Source organism: Panicum hallii, chromosome 5 (assembly GCF_002211085.1).
Source record: "Panicum hallii strain FIL2 chromosome 5, PHallii_v3.1, whole genome shotgun sequence".
In the NCBI taxonomy this organism is placed as follows: Eukaryota; Viridiplantae; Streptophyta; class Magnoliopsida; order Poales; family Poaceae; genus Panicum; species Panicum hallii.
In genome coordinates, this window is record NC_038046.1 from 54679918 (window position 1) to 54699420 (window position 19503).

Below are 19503 nucleotides of genomic sequence, written 5' to 3' on the forward strand. Positions count from 1 at the left end.
CGTTTGGTCACTAGACAAACAACTGATACGCCTGAAAACCATGCACACGACAGACCTCTGCGACCTCGCAGTCGCCGTCAGCTCTTCCGTGGCTATACCGGCGTCGCGGCGACGGACGCAGCAGTTGTCCCCCCTCCGCGCGGCGAAAAATCTCTCGAGAGTCGAGACCGCTGCTTCTACAAAGAGTCGTGGGGGTGTTTCTGTGTCCTCATTTTCTTATGAAGAATGGCTGTCCTTCTAGACGATGACAATGCAATGATAGCAGCGAACTTTGTGCGTGGAAAAACTGCGTCCGGCGAAGAAGAAGAACCGGCCTCTTCTTGGCTTGGATGTTTGAATTGCATTGCAGATATCGACGCATCATTATTTCTGAATCCTTTTCAGCTAATGGTAAGGTGGACCCAAATTTCAAAACTTTTTTTCCAGCTGGATCCGAGAAAGTCACCTCACCTGATCCAAACGCTCGTCGTTCCGATGGAAACATAAGTGTTTTCTTTTCATCAGCCCAGGCATATAGGAGTACTAGTTAAACTGATCTACGCAAATCACAAATCACTGCAGCGAATAAATCTTAGGCCTGGTTTGGATGTTGATATTGGAGGATGTGGTATTGAATTAGGTTCAATATCAAATCAGTCATGGTATTGCAACTAGAAAGGCCCGCGGTTTTGCCGCGTGTGGGCCGTATCCCGCATCGTAGTATTGTAGTTGATGTGGACTTTAGTTTATTCATGTAGTAGTAGTTGTATACATGTAAATGTACTGAAATTTTAAGCACGTAGTTTAAGATAAATCCATCGTTTCGTTATTTTCGCATAGATGTCATGGTCTGCCCGCTGTTGCATTTGATATATATTTTAAGGATTCTATTGCCGTGACGCTATTATTTAAGTAGTATATTATTTTGGGTATCGATATGGAGGTATGACATTTGTTGTTGTATTTATTATGGTGAAAGAAGGGTAAAATGATTTATTAGGGAGGGTGGAGCACAATTAGTCGGATACTTAATGTATTTGTGAAATCATGAGGCAACTAATAGACGTGATATTTTTTAAGAAAGTAGTGGTTATATTAAAATATGCCGTGTTATTGTGGAGGTCGTATAAGAAGCTATAGAAGAACGGTAGTACAATATTATATTTTTAGCAAAATAAGATGTTACGTTGAATGAATTAGGAAAATATTTTGAATTTACAATTTTGTTATGTAGCAAAACTTTAGGTTTTAAAATTTTGAGCAGTTTTTGTATTTGAATTTTTTTAGAAGCATTTTGAATTTGAAATTTTACTATATAGTAAAGATTAGATTTTAAAATTCTAAGCAACTTTTGTATTGATTATTTTTTGATTTGAAGACGTTTTGGTGTCCAAATTTTAGATACAACAGGTCGTATGTAAGTATTTGTGCAAAAGAATTGCGAAAGCGTTTTGAATTTTAAAATTGACTCTATAATAAAGTTGTAGTTTGAATTTTAGATCAAGTTTTATATTGAATAACTTTTTATTCCAATGCGTTTTGGTGTTCAAATTGTACATATAATGTTGCTCGTGTAGAAATAACGAATGTAACGGGTTGTGGTTTGATTTAATTGAAATGCGAGGGTTTTTCTAAAAATTTGCTGAGAGAGGTTCAGGATGGCAGGTTGATTCAATAAAAATTTAAGGTTTTATTTATAAATTTTTCTAAACCTGGAAGGTTGGACTGGGTGTTTACTTTGGAAAAAGTTGAGAGCTTTTTTGTAAAATTATCTCTCTAAAATTATCTGAGAGAGAAGGCTGGACTTGGAGTTCATTTTTATAAAAGTTGATGGCTTTTTTAAAAGTGACCGGAAATCATAGATTCGAGCCGTCAGGCCGGCCGATCGGACGGCTGTAAATTGGCCGCGACGTGGCCACGCTGCGTGGACCTCTTACCATTAGGTGCAATCAAAACGTTCATTTTCATTATAGGTTTGGTGGGAGATCTTGCAGCACCTGGGCTTCACCGTCCTCGCGCCAGAGCAAGACATGACTCTTACAGATTGGTAGTGGCCCTTGCGACAGCAGCTTCCAGGCACCAAAGGGTTCGACACACTCTTCGCGCTTGGTTGCTTGTTTGTTACGTATATTTATGCCCCGGCGCTTGTTTTCTTGGCGTTTTAGGCGCGTAATATAGCGCTATAGGAGTAGTGGTGCGGTGAGCTAGCTCGTGTTGTACGAAAATTATTTCTTCTTCTTAATATAAAGATACGCACTGCGTATTTGATAAAAAAAAAGCTTGTCCCATCCCAAATCCAAAGACAGCGAGGTTAGGGCAGGCTGGCGACGTACGAGCAGCCCAAGGGTTGGTTTGCGCCATCAGGGAAGGCAGCCGTGACCTTTGGTTTGGAGCCCTCCTGCTTTCTGCTCTTTTGTTCATTTTTCCTTTCACCTACTGGGCCAGACGTGCTGTTGGCCCACGTACTAAGTTAGTCAAGCCCACTTACTTTGTTGGCCCATGGGTACAGTTCTTTTTCGTTTTTCTTATTTTGTCGCTAGAAAGAATACCTTGCTTTGGTAAGATTTTTTTCCCCTCCCTCTGCTGCCTCCTGTGCCTGTGAGTGACGACACTCCTTAAGAGAAAAGCTAAACAACACCCGGTTGTTTTGACGGCTATCAGCACCCGAATTCTATGCCGTAGGATCATGCATGCCGTTTTGACGGCTACCGGCACCCGAATTTTATGCCGTAGGATCGTGCATGCCGCTTCCTCATCTGTCGTCCGATCCATCGGTTCATTTTCTATTTTTTTATTTTGTTTTTCAAGTGGGCCCATTGTCAGCGAGGGCCATTCGGTCCAGTTCATTTCGTCTTCCTTCTGACGAGCCGACGGCGACGTAGAGCGGGACGAGGCGATTCTTAGGGTTCGTGCGATTCTCGATCTACTTTGCCTTTTCTTGTTGCCCCGCACGCATGGTCTGATTCAACCTTGCTTGCTTCTCGCTGGTAGTTTTTGTTGCTTCTCACTATTATGTCTCAACACACAGCTCTAGATCCATGCGCATCACTGATATGTAGGGGCGAATCCAATATATTTAGGTGTGATTATTCGAATAGTTGTGCTGGTTGTGCTGATTCGATAGATTAATTGTTACAAAAGTACTAGTTAGTTGTTGTTTTTTTTCACGGGATGATTGTCAATACAATCATGGGACTCCAGTTTTGATGTTCATTTTGCTTAATCTGGAACGTTTTTGCTGTGCGATTCATACCTTCATTTTATTACGTAGATTTATGCCCCGGCGCTTGTTTTTTCGGTTGTTTTAGGCGCGTAATGGCCGACGGGAGCGTGCCTTACCCGGAGCTGACCAAGTGATCAGCAGGGTGGGGCGCATCCGGTCACGTCAGTGGCTCGCAGGACAGTCGTCGCTTTGCCCCGTCCGACGGCCACCTCGGAACTTCCCGTGCGCGGATGACGACGGCCCGAGCGAGTGCCCAGTCAAAGGTTTCGGCCGCTACATGCAGCAGTGTCCACACAGGACGCGCGCGCGGATCGGACTCCCCTTCACCATTTACTCAGCCACCTGCTTGCCCTCCCATCAACCGATTCACCCCCTTCACCATTTACTCAGCGTCTCAGCCACTTGCGCTGTCCTGTCCTCCCACCACTGATTCACTCCCTTTGCTCGTCTCGTCGCTCCCATGGCTCCATCCTTCTTTCTGCTCTTCCTCGTCTCGTCGGCGCCGCTGATGCTTGCGGCTGCAGCAGACGGGCAAGGAGCAGAGCCCTGCCCGACCGTGCCAGTGCCATGCGGCAAGGTGAACATCAGCTTCCCGTTCGCGATCGTCCCGGAGGATGCGGCGACGCCGAGCTGCGGGGCGATCGGGTTACAGATTGTTTGCCTGAACAACATCCCGTTCCTCGGATACAATGAGCACTACCAACAGTTCCAGATCCTCGACATCTTCTACGGCAACGCCTCCTTGCTCGTCGTCGATACGGACAAGCTCGAGCTCTTCGATAGCTCTAGCCCCAAACCCTGCCACGCCCCGGAGAACAACAGCTCCAACAAGCTCGGCCTTCCCTTCTCGATCAGCACTAAAAACCAGAACCTGATCTTCTACAACTGCATCAAGCCGCTGACGGAGAAGGTGCAGCGGAGCGGGGGGCTTGTGGAGACCAGGTGCGGGAACAAGACGTTTGCTCGCGTCGCCGAGCGTCTCGACGAGTCTGGCAGCTACTTTCTGGAGGGCTGCACAGCTACCTTGGTGCCGGTGCTCGTGGGGTCTGGCAAGGCGAACGCAAGCAGATACGAGGAGCTCGTCAAACATGGCTTCCTGTTGTCATGGCAGGTGCCGCTGCCGCCGCCGTCAGGTATGCAACACTTAGCTTAGCAGGAAGAGCAAATGCATGCGTTCGGTCCATAATAAAAAAGCTTCGACTGCCGGACGTGACCTAGTATTCCACTAGAACATGAGCCTCATCAGCGTAGAGACTACAGAGTAAGGTCCTGGCAACCCAAACCCAAACCACCGTTCAATTTCTGTTTATTTATCCAATGATTTGGTAAGGGCATAAAACGGAGCGCCTGTCATCGTCCCCAACCGCGGTAGGCGTGTTCGCCGCCGGCCCGCCCGCCCGCCGCCACCTTGCCGTCCGGGGCTCGCCAACACACAAGTCAATGAGATATTAAAACTGGAATGATAAATTCGGGAAGGAAATAAGGGTGTGTTCGTTTTCTAGAGTCTAAAGTTTAGAAGTGTCACGTCAAAGAGAGTTTTGTTATTTAGAAGTATTAAATAAAGTTTAATTATAAAACTAATTGCAGAACCCCAGGGCTAATTCGCGAGACGAATCTAATAAGGTATGTTAGTCCATGATTAGCGGATGATTACTGTAGCATCACTGTGGCAAATTATGGATTAATTAGGCTTATTAAATTTGTCTCGCGAATTAGCACCCATCTGTGAAAAAAGTTTTATAAATAAATTTTATTTAATACTTCTAAATAGCAAGATTCTCTTTGATGTGACGGGTCTAAACTTTAGAGCCTAAGGCCCTGTTCGTTTCCTACCCTCTAAACTTTAGACCCATCACATCAAAAAGAATCTTGCTATTTAGAAGTATTAAATAAAATCTGTTTATAAAACTTTTTGCACAGCTGGGTGCTAATTCGCGAGACAAATTTAATGAGCCTAATTAATCCATAATTTGCCATAGTGATGCTACAGTAATCATCCGCTAATTATGGACTAATATACCTCATTAGATTCGTCTCGCGAATTAGCCCTGGGGTTCTGCAATTAGTTTTATAATTAGACTTTATTTAATACTTTTAAATGACAAGATTCTCTTTAATATGACGGCTCTAAACTTTAGGGCTCAGGAAAGAAAACGAGGACTAATCAAAACGCTCGGAAGCCGTGGACCACGACCGGTCAAACCGCTCACCACCGTCCTGGTGTCCCTTCTCAAATTCTCCCCTCATCTCATATCCGTCCACCGTCCAGCTCCCCCATTCCGTTCCACCGCTTGTTCTTGACTTCTTGTTCTGTTCAAGCTCATCTCCCTCGCCGAACTCCGAAATCCAAACCACTCCGTCCCCAATCCGTAATGCCTCCGCTCCTGCTGCTGCTGCTCGCTTATTCCTTCCTCCTCCGGCCGGCGGCGGCCAGCGCGGCGCAGCCGTCAAGCTGCTGGCCGAAGACATGCGGGAGCCTGAACATCACCTATACAAAATGATATACTAATAGCGTCAAATGCTTAAAATATATACCAAATGCAACGGCGGGCAGGTCACGACACCTATACGAAAATAACGAAATGATAAACTTATCTTAACTACGTTGCTTAAAATTTCTTTTTACCTGTATACAACTACTACTACATGAATGAACTAAGGTCCACGTCAACTACAATACTACGACGCGGGATATGGGTCCCACGCGGCAAAGCCGCGGGCCTTTCTAGTTGCAATACCATGACTGATTTGATATTGAACCCAATTCAATACCACGTCCTCCAATATGAGCATCCAAACCAAGCCTAAGATTTATTAGCTGCAGTGATTTGTGATTTGCGTAGATCAGTTTGAATAGTACTCCTATATGCCTGGGCTAATGAAAAGAAAACACTTATGTTTCCATCGGAACGACGAGCGTTTGGATCAGGTGAGGTGACTTTCTCGGATCCAGCTGGAAAAAAGTTTTGAAATTTGGGTCCACCTTACCATTAGCTGAAAAGGATTCAGAAATAATGATGCGTCGATATCTGCAATGCAATTCAAACATCCAAGCCAAGAAGAGGCCGGCTCTTCTTCTTCACCGGACGCAGTTTTTCCACGCACAAAGTTCGCTGCTATCATTGCATTGTCATCGTCTAGAAGGGGACAGCCATTCTTCAGAAGAAAATGAGGACACAGAAACACCCCCACGACTCTTTGTGGCAGCAGCGGTCTCGACTGTCGAGAGATTTTTCGCCGCGCGGAGGGGGGACAACTGCTGCGTCCGTCGCCGCGACGCCGGTATAGCCACGGAAGAGCTGACGGCGACTGCGAGGTCGCAGAGGTCTCGTGTGCATGGTTTTCAGGCGTATCAGTTGTTTGTCTAGTGACCAAACGGAGACATCTATCGCTGGCCGCAGGCCCAGACCGGGGTGCTTGAATATTGTTCAGCAGATGACGCGGCTCCAGGCATGCTTTGGTCGGAAACGCTGCTCGAGCAGTCGTATGTTCTAGCAAAAGCAGATGCCACTACAATGATCATGTCCTGCATGACACGTCTGGTGTTGCGAGCATATGAACTTGCACGGATACTCTGTTAGTTTCGTGGAACCCTCCTCAAGGTCGAGAAGCAGGCGACAGCTAGGAAGAACCGGAACTGGGGACATGAGTGAGAATTCGATGCTCCATGCTTGAGACGTTTGCCAAGATCGATCAAACGGTCCACGAGCCAATTCGATGATGGCAAGCTCCATCCGGGCCGTTGAAGTCTGCCCGGCCGTGGAGGGTGCTGGGTCCATAACCCGGGGTCCGGGGACATATTCCGCTCCAAGTATCTGACCGTCGCCGCAACAACAGCGTAGTACGTCAGGTGCCCCTCCTTTTCGCAACCTCAACAGGTCCAACCAGAGTTTTCATTACCGAAAAAAAAATTATCGAAGGTTACAGATAAACAGGATATATCGGAAATATCAGATCAAGTTCAAAATTTTTAAAATTTTTGGTAGAATTTCACTTGAAACTGCCTCTAATCCATTAGTTATCACTGATTGCATATAACACCAAAAGAATATTGCAATAAAGGAGCACATATGAAAAGTTCAGCATAGAATATAACTAAGTGACACATATTACAGTCACATAGGCCATATTACAGTCCATTGGATAGCAAAGTATTGGCTGCCTCAAATATTAGCATGTTACAAAAGTTTGGAGTGCATTTAAGCTACAGCACAACCACACAAAATCATGAACCAATGAAGCATGCCACATCTTTTCCTCGGAGTGGTACAGCCCTACAAATAATTACATAGGAAATGTTTAAACTTTATTCATGAAATAAAATCACACTAAAGCAATGGTTATAAAATTAGCAAAGGAAAGGGTCATCAAACCTTTTATAGTTCATTGATGCTCTTGAGAGTTGGCTTCTTTTTCCTAGTTGATCTTGGCCGTAGAGGAGCTGGTTCCCCATGATTAGCACCTACAATGTGATCACATGTATTTATTTTTGTTACCAACCAATACAATTCTAGAAAGCCTACTTGAAAAAGTATGCAATTGTAGTTTAGTCACCTGAGCTAAAACCATCTGATACACCTACATTAGCTCTAGTACCATTACTTCCTTCACCACCATCATTATCACCTTTGCAAGAAAAAATAATATTCCAAAGAACAAAATTTACATGATGTTAATAGGAAATCTAAACTAGAAAATTGAACTGAAACTCACCATCACCTTCATTGGAACTAGACTTAGCATAAATTGGGCTGCCTTGTTCATGAGAAGAATCAGATGTATAGTCCTCTATACTTCTTCTTCTTCATCCCATTGCTTTCTCTGTTTCTTTCTTTTTACTGCCATTTTTTCCCAAGCAAAGCTTCCTCTTAAATGCAGCCACCTCTTCTATGTCCATTTCCAGACTTTCAATGAGAAAGCTGCTAGTTGTGTTCCAATCAAGATCATCATCATCGTATTCATCGAGAATTGGTGTGGAATCGCTCATTGAATTATTTAGCCAATCCATGATTGGGTTTTGTTCATCATAAAGGGCAACATCCATCATCATAGCACATGGATCAACATCTTTTTCTTGAAGGCTTTGAAAGTCAACTTTGAATTGTTAGATCTGTAGCTTCAAGTTATAATGCACTTTCACCAACTTGTGCAGCTTGTCAAAGCCTAATTTATTTCTTAATTTTGTGTGAACAAGAGCAAAGGTGCTCTAATTTCTTTCACATCCACTAGATGATACGTATTGTGAGACAATGCGTCTTGCAATCTTTTGCAATGCAGGGCATTGCCCTCCATATGAACCCCACCACTCAACTGCAATTAATTAAAAAAATAATAATATGCAACAACAGCACATAAAGTAAGTTTCTATACATTGTAACTTGCTGCACTAGTAACTTGCAATAAATGATCCAGCAAAGGGCACATTGGATTATTTCACTAAGATTCTCTGCACTAGTAACTTGCCAAAATGATCCAAGAACAATAGCACAAGATTTTCTGGTTTCAACTAAGGACACAAGGAGTAACTAGGCATAGATATGCTTCTTTCAGCTAGTAACTAGGTATAGAAGTGTACCTGGACTGCTTTTGCCATGAAGTGCTGACCAACGAGCTTCTGGATCTCCAAATAGACCCTTCTTTTCAATGAAACAAGAATATTGGTCAATTGCAGCAGCAGCCTCTGAAGTTGAAGTAGCCAGTTTCTTTGTTGCCAAAGTTACAGCCAATTGACAACATGATTTTTTTGCATGGTTTGATCTGTATAGCTCTCCAGGGTCAAGTGCAGCAACTACAAAGGAAAAAAATAAGACAACAATATTAGAGACATAAAAAAATACACATGAATTGAACAATATCATATGCAAAGGCATGGTCTTGCTCATTTCTCCATTCACTGTTTTTCCGCTCAGCAGAGACCATCCATGACTTCAACTTGTCCTGTCTATCCAAAAACTCTACAAGCACAAAAACACTGTGCCAAACCTAGTGGCATTCCACCAAATTAGCTCTCCACCAATATTCTCCCTCATCATAGCATGAAGTCTATTATGGTTGTAGAAGAACCTACATATGCGCTTTGCGCTATCCACTACATATGCAACATCGTCAAATCTTCCTATATCCTTCAACATCAAATTAATAGTATGAGCAGCACATGACTGCCAAGTAATGTGTGGATGTTCAGTAGTGAGCTGCTTGCATGCTTTTTTATAATTTGAACCATTATCCGTCACAATCTGAACGACGAACTTAGCCCCAACTTTATCAACCACTGCATCTCTAATCTTCCCATAAATAAATTCTGCATTTTAAACTTCTCCGGTTGCATTCACAGATTTATGAAAGAACATGCGACCATTGCAAAAAATCATGAAATTGATAATACACATCATTGTAGGGCCTGTCCATGAATCGCACATAATTGTAACCCCGTAACGACTCCAATCTTCCTTAAAAGATTCCATATGAGCTTCCAAGTCATTATAATTATAGTTCATATCTAACAGTGGTCCATCTATATCTCTTCCTTTTGGGATAGGCAGTTCCCCAAGTTGTTGAGTCAATTTAAGTGCAGCCCGAAAGTAGGGGCAGTCAGCTTTCCTACCAGGTAAGTCATTGGCACGAAACCACTTCGTCCAAGCCTTCCAAAGCTTAAGCTTGGAATCCCCATCAAGCATAATATCCACTCGTGGTTGTGATGGTGCCCTACTACGTACCAAATCTATATCAAACGGACTGTTGTGGCCTGGGTAGAAAGAATGCAATGAACTTTGTTTATTCAAGCTACCACAGCTAGTGCCACTGCCAGTGCCAATTGTCTTACCGACATTTCCAGCTTCACTACTAGTTCCACTTGCTCTCCCAAAAGAAGACTTGGTATTTGCCCCTCCAAGATTGGATACCCTAGAACTACTAGCAGCCCGAATGACAATACCACCATCTCTTGCTCTACCATCACGAGTCAAGTTAAAATCCCTTAGCGACTCACTCACTGCCAACTCATATTGTGCCTCTTCATCAAGGCTAGCAATAGCTGTTCTATAATCATGCTCTATGAGAGCCTTCTCAATATAGAGACGACTTTCCCTTGTGTCCCTCTTCTTTTGTTTGCTTTTTGCTAATTCATCCAACAGTATGTCCCTAACTTCGTGTGGCACCTTAGAACATGGCTGCACATTACCTTGTAATCCACACAAGTGCTCCCTTAGATGGGTAACACCTCCACTTTGTTGGCCTGTAGGACAGTAGCCACACTTCCATCCAAATTTACCAACTTTTGTCCCATGGCTCCATGTGTCTCTAATTTTTCCTTTCAATTCTATCCGTTTCCCTGAAAAAAGAATGAGATCTATTGTTACAAAAAAAACACACAGATGGAGGGAACTTGGAAAAAATGACATGTATTTTGTGTCAAACAAACCTGCTCTATCAACTACATATGTCTTGGACGACCCACCAGCTGCACTGCATACCTCGTCACTATCTGGTATGGCCTTCTCTTTGCCCTTGCCACTGCCACGGCAATCCATTCTCTGCAGTATGTCCTTAGCATTAATTTCAATTAATATAAAAGAAAATAAAATCTGTGTATAACCTGTTCGTTAAAGAATAATCAGACAATATATTTTTACTAGTATGTGATCCAGCAAGTCGAAACCAATAAAATAAATCATCACTCAAGCAGCTAACATGAAAAAGAAACTTTCATTACTCAACAATTCAACATGAATCTACTACATTCATGCACTCCAAAATTTCAATCACTTCTTACAAATTTTACACTACACATCATCACAAATAACGTTGCTTCACGGACAACCAATTGGTATTTAACACACAGATGCAGATCATATGGCTCAAAACAGAAATAAAGATGCTAGCTATAAATCAATTACTTTAGTTGAAAGGAGGAACCTTAATCGCTAGAGAAAATCAGGAGCCACTCACAGGGAAGCTTTGCTTCAAGTCCGGCCGCTTGACGTTCTTCTCCAAGAGCTCCTCTCAGGGCCTTCAACACTGACAGGGAGCGGAGGCCAGGATTAGTAGTTGTTAAGCAGGAACACATACACATCATACTAGAAATTCAAATCAATGTGACCCCATGGCATTCAAATCAGCAAACAGTAAAAGCTTGAGCATGCATCCTGAATATAGATAAAGAAATAAAGACATCATATATATCTGAGATAGAGCAGAGAAGGTTATCTTTCTCTACGTCCTGCAAATTAAATTCACTAGCATTGGAAGCACTTGTAGGAAGAGGAGGAGCCGAGGATGGCGGTGTGGTGATCTGTTGTGGTTCACCGGACGGCGACGGTTCGTCATCCTCCTCCTCCTCGCCGGCGCCTCCTGACGTCCCTGCGCCCTCTGCGGTCACAACAGGAGGCGGCGCGACGGGAGGGGCGGCGGCGGCGCTCCCACGATTGCGCTTCTTCTTCTCATAGGGGATGCCGCGCGCCTTGGCCTGCGCCTCCCGCACCTCGTGGAGGTAGATGCGCACGGCGCGGGCGGCGAAGGGGTTGGACTCGGGGCGGCCGCCGAACTCCTCGTACGCGGCGCGGAGGCGGCCGATGAGCGCGTCGAGGTTGCCTCAGGCCTGGCGTAGCGGGCACGCGCAGGGCGCCGGCGGGTTGGGCTGGCCGAAGTAGGCGCAGCCCTCGGTGGCCTGGAGGCCGGACCGTCGGAGGGTGGGGATTTTAGGGAAGAAGGAACAAGCGCCGCCGACGCCGCGAGTCCTTTCGCGTGCCTGTGCCTGGAGGCCGGAGGGTGGGGGATTTTAGGGTTTTGATGGGCTGGAAAGGTAAATGGGCCGGCCTGAGTAAATTTTGGACCACGGTGGCGCGCGTGGGAAAGGCCGGAATTTTTTGCCGGTATTGGAAAATATCGAACCCCACCGATAAACGAGAAATATCGAAAAAATAGGTAAAAATCGGCCGATAAAAAAAATCTCTGGGTCCAACCCCTGCTGATGCCCAGACGCGACCAACAATAGCCTCCTCTTCTCTCCTTGTCCCGATGCCGCCTGGTGCTCTTCCTCTTCTGCTGCTGCTGCTTCCCCTCGCCAGCTTGCTGCGCTTCGCTACCGCCGACGGCAACGGAACCCGCGGCAACGCGAGCTGCGCGCCGGCGGCATGCGGGAACCTGAGCATCACGTACCCGTTCTCCCTCAGCGGCGTGCAGCCGCTCTACTGCGGCTTCCCGGCCTTCGAGCTCACGTGCGCCGACGCCGGCCGTGCCTACCTCGCCAGGATGTTCAGGGAGCGCCTGTACCGCGTCCTCAACATCTCCTACGGGAGCAACTCCTTCGTGATGGCCGTCGACGTCGACACGTCCTACGCCGGCGACGAGCGGTGCCACATCCCGGACTTCAACGTGTCCTCCGGCCTCTCCCGCCTGCCGGTCAACGTCCCCGCCGCCGCCAACGCGAACCTCACCTTCGTCTACAACTGCACGCTCCCCCGCAACGCCAGCGTGCTGCTGCAGCCGCCGTGCGCGAGGCCCACGATCGGAGCGTACGTCCCGGACGGCGAAGGCAACGCGCCGCCGGGGGTCCCGAGGAACTGCAGCTCGGTGAGCGTGCCGGTGCGGCGGTCCTCCTTCCACAACGCGTCGGAGGAGCCAGCCCGTGAGTACAGGAGGTTGATCGACGAAGGGTTCGTCTTGGAGTGGCCGCCGACCGCGGCGGAGTGCGGCGCGTGCACGCGGCGCGGCGGCGAGTGCAGGTTCGTTGAGTTCCAGTGCATCTGCAGCGACGGGAGGCCCTGCCGGAATTCTCGTGGTAAGCAAACCAGCATCTGTTAACTTGAATTGGTCTACTTCTGAATTCTGGTCTTTCGAAAAATAAAACTTCTGATTCTGATAACCAATACGGCATTTGACTATTTGCTCGAAAACAAGGGCTGTTAAAATTCAGACGCATGCATTGACTAATCTAGCCAGCGACATTTGAATTTTGAAATGGTCAGTTCCTATACTTGGAACTTCGAACCGCCTCTGCAAAACTAGTGGCAGATTGCTTCGCTCCTCTTTCTTACCACTAATAAACCTTAGCAATGGGCTGCCACCAGCAGTAGGAGCCAATCCTTTTGGTCAATCTTCAACGGGGACAAGCCAGCCACAGCCATGCTGCGGCATCAAGTTGTGCATCCAATTGCGTGACGCACAAATCGTTTTCTGAAACGACTGTTCAACTTCAACCTTTCTGTCAGGCCGTTTGGTCCAACCATACGCCTGATGTTTTCCTGGGCAATACGCATAGCAGGTTCGGTAGGAAAGTAGTAAATGATGCCTTTCAGATTAGGGAACGGGGTAAGTAATCTGAAGGGGACTGATCACTGTGCACCTGTACTTATCTAAACTCCATTAAATAGTAGATGAGATCCAGCTAGAGAGTTGACTCAGGTCCACATGCACAGTACTAAAGTACCTGATCTGCAACTGCAAGTCAGTCTTCGCCCCAAGTCTTCCAAGGGAAGGTTAGCGTTCGTTTTCATTACAAGATATTTCCTGCCGTGGAAGGCCAGGCACAGGAATATTCTCATCTTCTGAGCTCTGAAGTCTTCCGAGCTAGCACGATGCTGTCATGTCCTTTTCTAGGTCATCCACCTTTCTTGGATTTTCTTGCTTGTGTGGACGCGGATCGGCGCATGGCCAAATTATTAGCGCACATGAGTTTGGTCGGTATCAGTCGCGCTATGCAAGACCTCTCGGCCAGTGGCATCGGTTCGTTGGGTCGACTACATGCATTGAGGGTCCGTTCGTTTCCCCCTCTAATAGCGCGAAACCTCTAAATTTTAGATGGTGGGAAACGAACGGCCCTCTTTTAGACCTCCAGAAATTTTTGAGGCCTCGAGGCCTCTAACGCCCTCTAATCGCTCGGCTCGTCTCCCCACGCGCCCCCGCCCGCGTGCTCCTCCCTCCGCCGCCACGAGCTCCTCCCCCGCCGGCCCGCGAGCTCCTGCCCCGCCCCGCCGCCGCCGCCCGCGAGCTCCTCCCCCGCGGCGCCCCTGCTCCGCCTCCCCCGCCGCGGCCCCTCCCCCGCCGGCCCGCGAGCTCCTGCCCCGCCCCGCCGCCGCCGCCCGCGAGCTCCTCCCCCGCCGCCCCGCCGCCGCGAGCTCCTCCCCCGCCCCGCCGCGAACTCCTCCCCCGCCGCCCCGCCGCCGCGAGCTCCTCCCCCGCCGCCTCCCGTGCTCCCCCGCCCCGCCGCCTCCGCGAGCTCCTCCCCGCCCCGCCACCGCCCGCGAGCTCCTCCCCCGCCCCGCCGCCGCCGCCCGCGAGCTCCTCCCCCGCGGCGCCCCTGCTCCGCCTCCCCCGCCGCCCCTCCCCCGCCGCGGCCCCTCCCCCGCGGCGCCCCTGCTCCGCCTCCCCCGCGGCGCCCCTGCTCCGCCTCCCCCGCCGCCCCTCCCCCGCCGCGGCCCCTCCCCCGCGGCGCCCCTGCTCCGCCTCCCCCGCGGCGCCCCTGCTCCGCCTCCCCCGCCGCCCCTCCCCCGCCGCGGCCCCTCCCCCGCGGCGCCCCTGCTCCGCCTCCCCCGCCGCGGCCCCTCCCCCGCGGCGCCCGCCCCTCCGCCGCCGCGTGCTCCTCCCCCGCCTGCGCCCGCTCCTCCCCCCGCGCGCCGCCGCCCCGCCCCCTGCTCCTCCCCCCGCGGCGCCCCTGCTCCGCCTCCCCCGCCGCGGCCCCTCCCCCGCGGCGCCCGCCCCTCCGCCGCCGCGTGCTCCTCCCCCGCCTGCGCCCGCTCCTCCCCCCGCGCGCCGCCGCCCCGCCCCTGCTCCTCCCCGCAAGCCGCGCGGCGCCCCTGCTCCTCCCCTCGTGCGCGCGTTAGGCGCCCCGGTAACGAACGCCCCTCTAAATAACCTCTAAAATCTTTATACCTCTAATTTATCGATCTGTATTTTAGACCCCTCTAAAACGAAACGAACACACCCTGAGTTTATGTGGAAAAGGGAGCAAATTGGACTAAGCACTGGCCAGTGCTGGAGGAGACTTGAAACTTGGGCGAATCTCATCCAGCACACGGCAACCGCAGTTGCTGCAAAATGGAAGTTATATATCTCTGTCCAGATTTTCTCTTTAATAATACAAAGATGCGCAGTCCAAAACCACAAGGCTAAGCTGCATAAAAGACGAAACTACGGTGCACCAGCAGTTTTCAGTCTCTCGGAGACTTCAGCTCTTCCGCCATAGATCCCTGCTACAGCTATCAATAGCTACTATGGACCAAACTACAAAACTTGAGCAACATGTAGCTACCGCAAAGCTGCTAGACCAAACAAATAAATTCAAAAAAACGAGGACTAAAACGCTTGAGAGGAGAGGAAGACCGGTCAAATGGCTACCCACCTTCCTTCCAACCTGTTTAGTTTGGAGGGACTTGTTATAAGTCTGTAAGTCTCTCGTATCACTCTCTTATATGGAAGGATATATTATAAGCTCAAAGTAGTATTTGATTGTAGTAGTTTATAAAAAGTCGCTATAGTTGGTAATGACTTTTCTATTCCTCATTAATACACCCGTAGTTGAGGGAGATAAGGATAGTGAGAGAAAAAGAGGGGATGTTTTGATGAGATCTATAGAAAATAAGCTCTATAAGCATCTTTTGGAGGGGCTTATAGACTTGTAGAACTTATGGGCTCCCTTCATATTTGAATAAAAATAAATTTATTAAAAATTTATTGGTACAACTTATAATAAATCCCTCCAAAGCACCGTATTCTCATGCATATCCCGTTCCACTCATTGTCCAGTTCCCTGACCAAACTCCGAAATCCAATCTACTCCGCCGCAGCCAGTCTGCCTTATCTCCTCCATCCCCCATCCGCTATGCACCAGCTCCTGCTGCTGCTGCTCGCTTATTCCTTCCTCCTCCCGCCGCCGGCGGCCAGCGCGGCGCAGCCGTCAAGCTGCTGGCCGAAGACATGCGGGAGCCTGAACATCACCTACCCGTTCTGGGTGGAGGAGCCGGGCCGGCCGCCGTGCGGGCCGCCGGCATTCCAGCTCAAGTGCAACAGCAGCGGCGCGTTCCTGAGCCGCTCCAGCTACCAGGCGTATCGGGTGGAAAGCATCTTCCCCAAGAACCGGTCCCTACATGTGGTGGACTTCAACCTGCCGCTCGCCACCGGCTGCCCCGCGCCGATTTTCAACGTCTCGATCGTGTCCCGGCCACTCTTCTTCAGCAAAGCCAACAAGGAGCTGCTCTTCCTCGGGAAGTGCACGGAGTCCCAACCGGAGCCTTCGGCTGGGTTTCACAGCCTGCCCTGCGACAGCTCCTCCTTCGTCCGGCTCGGCGACGGCCGGAATTTCTCGAGCAGCCACGTCCAGGGCGGCATCCCGCCGAGCTGCTTCTTCGCTTTTGTACCGGTTCTTGTGGCTCCCCAGGGGAATGGCGCCGAGTACATCGCCAGCTTGAGGAAGGGGTTTCTCCTGGAGTGGACAGAGGTGCCCGGGAATTGCCCGGGGTGCATTGCAAGCGGCGGGGAATGCGCGTACGGCGACAACGGGCTGACCTTCGCCTGCAAATGCTCCGGCAGCTTGCGCCCTGAGAAGTGCGGTGAGTCCAAGATACTCTTATTGGGGAGATTCTTGAGAAGAATCTTGCCCCAATTGCAATTTCGCCAAGCATATTCCATGTCTATCATGCATGGCGCACCTTGGAGGCCTGGTGTTGCCATTCTCTTCCAATCTTCAATTCTGTACCCCTAGTACGTCCATGATTCTAGCCCGAAAACCACATCGGGTCCAAATGCGGCCCATGCCACATGTCATCCGTGATATTCACTATCAATGCATCCTTTTTGTCAATTATCACTATGAAATTCCGGCCCTAACAAAAAGGAAGTGTAATTATACACACAAGAGTGGCATATCACAGATGTCAGCTTAGGGGAGTAGCATAGTATTCAAATTTCATTTGCAACTTACTGAATCGCAAATATTACACTCATTCCTTCCTTTTTAGCAAAATAATCAACTAGTGCTACTTATTGCTTTTTAAAATTAATATTCTATACTATTTCAGGTACCAACGGGACTGGCAAAAAGATAATACTAATAGGTATGCTACGTTCGACCTCATTCCATATCAAATAATCCGAATTGCAGTAGTCACTAACATTAATTACTTCAGCAAGTTACTTTTTAGTTTGGCCTTTGGACAAGCATAGAAAAACTAATATAGTATTTATAAAAGATAGGGCAATTTGGAGCAAGATCTATTGTCTTTAACTACATAGTTTCTTCATATTTTCCAACTTTTGCACTTGTTCTTTACTTTATTTTTATAACAAGAGATAAATATGAATTTGCAGTTGGTCTTGGAAATCTGAACGATAATAATATAACAACTCACTATCTAAGAGAAAAATAACATCTACTCTAATTTCAGTTTTGATGTCAGTAGCTGCAAGCTTGCTCCTACTGTGTATATATGTGCTGGCATGCCATAGAAAGAGGGGGAAACTATGTTTTTTCCTATGCAAAAAGACTAGCAGCAGCACTGAAAGGAACATTGAGGCCCTAATAGTATCACATGGGTCCCTAGCTCCAAAAAGATACAAGTACTCAGAAGTAACAAAGATAACATCTTCTCTAAATGATAAGCTTGGGGAAGGTGGTTATGGCATGGTTTTGAAAGGAAGGCTAGATGACAGTCGTCTAGTTGCTGTGAAATTCTTGCATGACTCCAAAGGTGAAGGAGAGGAGTTTGTGAATGAGGTTATGAGCATCGGCAGGACCTCTCATGTTAATATTGTTAGCTTATTTGGATTTTGTTTGGAAGGCTCGAAACGGGCCCTAATATATGAGTTCATGCCCAATGGTTCTTTGGATAAGTACATATATTCAGACAATCCTAAAGCAGTTTTAGGATGGGAAAAACTATATACAATAGCAATTGGGATTGCTCGAGGATTGGAATACTTGCACCATAGTTGTAATACACGCATTATCCATTTTGATATCAAGCCCCAAAATATCCTTCTAGATCAGAATTTTCACCCGAAAATTGCTGATTTTGGTTTGGCTAAATTGTGTCGTACCAAGGAGAGCAAGCTTTCTATGACTGGTGCTAGAGGAACAGTTGGGTTTATTGCTCCTGAAGTGCATTCTCGAACCTTTGGAGTTGTTTCAACAAAATCAGATGTTTATAGTTATGGAATGATGTTACTAGAGATGGTTGGAGGGAGGAAAAATGTGAATTCAGTGGCTCAAAAATCAAGTGAAAATTATTTTCCACATTGGATTTATGACCACTTTGGTCATGACGATGGATTACAAGCATGTGAAGTCTCAAGTCAAAATGAAGGAATAGCTAGGAAGATGAGTATGATTGGCCTGTGGTGCATCCAAATATTACCAATGCATCGCCCTACCATAACAAAGGTTTTGGAAATGTTTGAGAGAGGTTTAGATGAACTGGACATGCCACCAAGGCAAAACTTCAGTGAAATACTGTAAGAATTCACGACACGTATTTCTTCAACTGCCAATACCATTTAAAATAATGTTGATGTAGTATTTTTTTTCTCATTCTTTTGCAGCCTGGATCCACTTCACAGTTTGAATGCAGAAAGCATGAGTTCCAGCAGTGGTACCAAAACACAAGTGCTTAGTGAAGTGCTAAGGATGGAGGAGATAAGCAATGTGAATTCAAAAACCTTACGGCAGTTACCAACTCTATGAAATGACTATATAGCATTGGAATTAGGCAGTAAACTTTTCTATCCATATGAGTTGAAATCTGAAGTTGCTGTGATACTTGTTTCAAAGGAAACAGGAAAGGCTTCAGAGCTACTATAATATTTTACAGTCATAGTCATCAAGCCCGGAAGAGGGTGCTATCTTATCCAAGTATGGATACAACATTTTGGACATAATCCTAACATATCTATAATTTTTTTAGTTAACTAGAGCTTGTAATTATTCTTCATTCATGCGTCAGCACCCCCTATAGTCATCCATCACCCAGAAGTATTCATCATGGCATTACACATGCATTCTAGAAAAACATCGAGGCATTGCAGTCTGGAGTTATGACCTTAGTAGAGTCGAGCAGCATATAGTTGGATCCTAGATTAATGGCACGTGGATGGGGCTGATGGTAGCCATGACTCATGAGTCATGACACATATAAAACTGAGGCCCAAAGGATCATAAATTTTTGCTTGACTATTGAGTTAGGTTCGAAATACAGGTGCATCAATTCTGAAGTTTTCTCAGTTAATCTTCAGGTTCAGGTTGACACCCACATTTCCAACCGTCCAACTGAACCCCTAAAAATCTGCTCAATTGAAATGCCCATGGTCTCAAT

At 47.4% G+C, this 19503-nt stretch overlaps 2 protein-coding genes across 4 annotated transcripts; one reads left to right on the plus strand and one right to left on the minus strand.

Moving 5' to 3' along the window:
* The first annotated feature begins 5387 nt into the window (after positions 1-5387).
* Positions 5388-19122, plus strand: LOC112892962 (LEAF RUST 10 DISEASE-RESISTANCE LOCUS RECEPTOR-LIKE PROTEIN KINASE-like 2.7). 3 transcript variants are annotated; one of them, XM_025960079.1, is made up of 5 exons: positions 5388-5685; positions 16131-16746; positions 17215-17250; positions 17581-18646; positions 18734-19122. In XM_025960079.1, exons 1-5 carry the CDS (start codon positions 5575-5577, stop codon positions 18873-18875), a joined length of 1971 nt encoding a protein of 656 aa, XP_025815864.1. In that variant the 5' UTR covers positions 5388-5574; the 3' UTR covers positions 18876-19122. The 3 variants fall into 3 exon arrangements, with proteins under 3 accessions (XP_025815864.1, XP_025815862.1, XP_025815861.1); XM_025960077.1 differs by lacking the exons at positions 5388-5685; positions 16131-16746 and adding an exon at positions 12166-12980; XM_025960076.1 differs by lacking the exon at positions 5388-5685 and having other exon boundaries at positions 15092-16746.
* LOC112892966 lies at positions 8111-12031 on the minus strand. Its single transcript, XM_025960087.1, has 2 exons — positions 11150-12031; positions 8111-10734 (listed from the first exon to the last, which is right to left on the minus strand). The coding sequence occupies exon 2, from the start codon at positions 10729-10731 to the stop codon at positions 9511-9513; it is 1221 nt and encodes a 406-aa protein (XP_025815872.1). The 5' UTR covers positions 10732-10734; positions 11150-12031; the 3' UTR covers positions 8111-9510.
* Positions 19123-19503: the final 381 nt, after the last annotated feature.